This window comes from Triturus cristatus, chromosome 8 (genome assembly GCF_964204655.1).
Source record: "Triturus cristatus chromosome 8, aTriCri1.1, whole genome shotgun sequence".
In the NCBI taxonomy this organism is placed as follows: Eukaryota; Metazoa; Chordata; class Amphibia; order Caudata; family Salamandridae; genus Triturus; species Triturus cristatus.
The window spans coordinates 1,667,021,780-1,667,025,474 of NC_140591.1; the positions used below are offsets into that span (position 1 = coordinate 1,667,021,780).

Consider the following 3,695-nt stretch of genomic DNA (forward strand, 5'->3'; position numbering starts at 1 on the left):
CAACAGATAGCTGTCCTCGGACCTGTAGACCATTGACGCATTCTAGGAGCTCACAGAAAGCATGTTGGGAGTCATGAGCAGCGAGGCTGGCCAAACTTTGGTTCCACTGTCATACAGTCCCAATAAGGCAACTGTGAAGAAAGTGTTTGGTGTAAGAAAAGAAAGGTTCAACTTGAATTTGAACAGGGCTAAATAATCTAAATAATCTATCATTCTTCCAGATTAGATATGTAAGAAACTCTAAAAGGTAAACAGGTCTATAAAAGATCTGTCATATGAACTGAGGACAACATTTCTTTAAAAAAACTGGGTATCAGCAGCCCCTGCAATACAGAAAGATACCCCAGGAATAGCTGTTGGCTTGCTACTCTATAGTTTACCAGAGGTGCAGGAAGATATATTGAAGGTGTATGAACAATACATCAATGCAGTTTACAATGAAACTCTTCTCTCTGGGAATGTATGACAGATATGTTCTTATTAAATGGTGCTACATTATGAGAATGTTGGATTCTTTGCATGTCAATCCCATGGACATCTACCGCTTGCTAGCTGTTGCATGAGACATTGGTGAACGAAGAATAAAGTCCTGGCGCTACACTCTCTTTCAGGAGTTTATACCATATTGTGACCACACCACATCCCAGAGAGAAGCTTCCATTTTGCTTTTAAGGTATTCCTAAATTCTGAATAGACTTCCATTCTCAATCCCATTTCAAATACAATGCTATGTCATTTAATTGCACAGCTGACTAGCAACAGATAATGAATATAAAGCGTTATAATGCATTTGATTTTATGCACGTATTACAATAGGCATAATGACTTATGCACAATGAAGCTAAAGCAATCTAAGGCCATCACACTTCATTGTCTTTGTTATTCAAATGTGTTTTTCTTCCTACATATCCCCTAGTGTTCCACTCTGGCTTTACAACAATGACATAACACTTTGGAAAGAATATACACCCCAGCAGTCCAGCACTGGAGCTCAGGATGGCAAACACCTCCACAGCCACCATGTACTTCCCCCGTGTGCTGAGGTAAGCCGGGATGAAGGAGATCCACACACTGACAAACACCAGCATACTGAAGGTGATCAGCTTGGCCTCGTTGAAGCTTCCAGGCAGATTCCTTGAGACAAAGGCAACTACAAAGCTGACTGTGGCCAGGAGGCCCAGGTATCCCAGCATGCAGTAGAAGAAGATAGTGTTTCCTTCATTACACTCAATAATTATTTTGTCATTTTGAATTGTTGTAATTAGCTCTGGAAATGGAGGAGAAAGGACTAACCACTGAATACAAATGACAAGCTGAAGTGATGAGCAGACACACACTATACAACAGGGGGTCTTCTGTCCCAGCCATTTCCTTGCAGAGCTGCCTGGACGTGTTGCCGCAAATGCAAGACAAACAATAATAGTTTTAGCGAGAACAGAGGAGACACTTATAGAAAAAATTATACCAAATGCAGTTTGACGAAGCATGCAAGTGAGCGCCATGGGGCGGCCAATGAATACGAAAGAGCAGAGGAAGCAGAACATGAGGGCGATGAGGAGCAGGTAACTGAGGCCACGATTGTTGGCTTTTATGACAGGAGTGTCTTTGAACTTGACAAAGAGAATCAAAACGAAAACAGTCATTGACACCATGGCAGTAGAAGAGATGGCAAGTGTTAGACCAAGGGGTTCTTCAAACCTTAAAAACACCATGACTTTTGTGAGGCATGTATCACGTCTCTCATTGGACCATTGGTCTTCAAGACATTTCATGCAGTTTGTCTTGTCTGAAAAGGAAATGGGAGTATTGAGTAGAACTGTACTTGATGGATAACTATGGAGAGTCTATAGCTCATGCCAAGGAACACCTTCATTGTAAAACCTACTATAAGAAAACAACTAAGCCTACACAGCACAGATTCTGAGCATGAGAGAAGAGATTACACTTCTTAAGGAATCTGAATGCTGAGTGGCTGCATCTTCATGGAATGAAGCTCTCAGAAAATGCTATAAATCAGGGCTAATATTTGACAATTCTTCATCTCCAAACGCCTCAAATTTATTGAATTTTACATCATAACTGTGTTTATAAAGTACATACTTTATAAAGTCAAATCACAGACAGTAATTAGTGTTTAGAGAAGGCATATTGCTGGAAGGACATTTACAATCACATACAGTGGGATTGTGTATCAGAGGTACTCAGGCGATATATGAGGTAGAGTTCTTAGATATTATATTTAGTTGACCGTGGGACTGTCTAACTAATACTCACATATATGGGGGAAGAACAATGAGTTCTCACTTCCTTTTTGTAGGAGTTTTATGCTACTCCTGTTTGAAGAAGGAACCCTTTCAACATTCTAGTGACTTGGAGCCTGATTTACAATTGGTGGACAGAGACCTGTCTGCCAAACTCTTGGTCTGCCTGTTCTACTTAGAGTTTGGCGACAATCGGCTTTTGCACAGTTGTGCCCCCAGTGGCTCTGTCGATGGAAAGCTTACTCCATTGGCCTAATGCTATGCTGGCTCTTGGTGTAAGGGCATCAAACTGCCTACCCTATACAGTTCAGATGTTTTGAAGCCTTTTCTTTCTGCCCATCGCTGACAGGGAAAACCTGGCGGTGACAGACATAAAGATTAATGTGATGACCCCACTCCCAGGGAAATAAATGATGGGGCTTATTTACAAGCCAATTGTGCTGCCAGTGCATCACTTTTATTGATGCATCAGCAGCGCAATGGGCTTCCACATAGTTACAAGGCCATGTAAAGTCACCCTGCATGACTTGTCATGGCCATGTAAACATGTTTCCCATTCATGCATAACGCTGTGTGAAAGGCGTGTTCCATGGGTGTTGCTGTGGGTGTTTCCACGCATTATCCATGGAACTTGACACCTTCCCAGATATACAACATTTTGTAAACCTGGAAATGCGTCAGAATCCTATGCTATTTTCCTTATAAACGGCTCAATATACAGCGCAAGCAATAGTGGGGAGCAAGGGCACCACTGTAGAGTTCCATGAGCAATCATCACAGGCCCTGTCATAACTCCGGAGATACAAACATTTGCTACAGGTTTATAATATAAGGCTTTAAATCCTTGAATGAGCCCTGAACCGATATCCCTTGCATGCATTGACTGCCATAGATATTTGCAGCAGACCCTATAAAATGCCTTTTCCGTATCTAGTAGCATCAAGGCCATAGGGTCTCCTGACACTTGCACAGCATCAAAAGCGAGATGAATCTCCGAATGTGGTCTGTAGTATCCCTCCCTGCAATACATCCATGTTGTTGATTGGTTGGTTGTTGGTTCTCCACCAAATGTTTTATAAACTGGGCTAATCGAACCACTAATACCTTAGAGTAGATTTTTGAATCTCCATTTAATAATGCTATTGGGCGATATGAACCTAACTCTACCGATGGTTTATTCAAAAATTTTAGCATGAGCCTGGTGGGGGGGCTCCACAAGATATATTTGATTGAATAGTGTGGTCATCTGAACTTTCAGTTGGGGAGCAAATATTCTATAAATTTCTGATGGGATTGCATCCACTCCTGCAGCTTTACCGGAGGAAAGACTAGAGATTGCAAGATAAATCTCTTCCCATAGTAGATCTCCTTCTAGGGATTCCCGCTCATCTATAGATAATTTATTTACGGGCGTCATTGTGAGGAACTCTTCAA

The 3,695-nt window shown here is 41.7% G+C and overlaps 1 protein-coding gene across 1 annotated transcript; it reads right to left on the bottom strand.

The window, feature by feature from the left end:
- Nucleotides 1-860: 860 nt before the first annotated feature.
- Nucleotides 861-1,772, bottom strand: LOC146808531 (vomeronasal type-2 receptor 26-like). Its single transcript, XM_085623982.1, has one exon. The coding sequence runs from the start codon at nt 1,770-1,772 to the stop codon at nt 861-863; it is 912 nt and encodes a 303-aa protein (XP_085480108.1).
- Between the last annotated feature and the right edge of the window lie 1,923 nt (nt 1,773-3,695).

Excerpts from the sequence above, each read along its gene's own strand:
- LOC146808531 (XM_085623982.1), bottom strand. The coding sequence starts at position 1,772 with ATGAAATGTCTTGAAGACCAATGGTCCAATGAGAGACGTGATACATGC.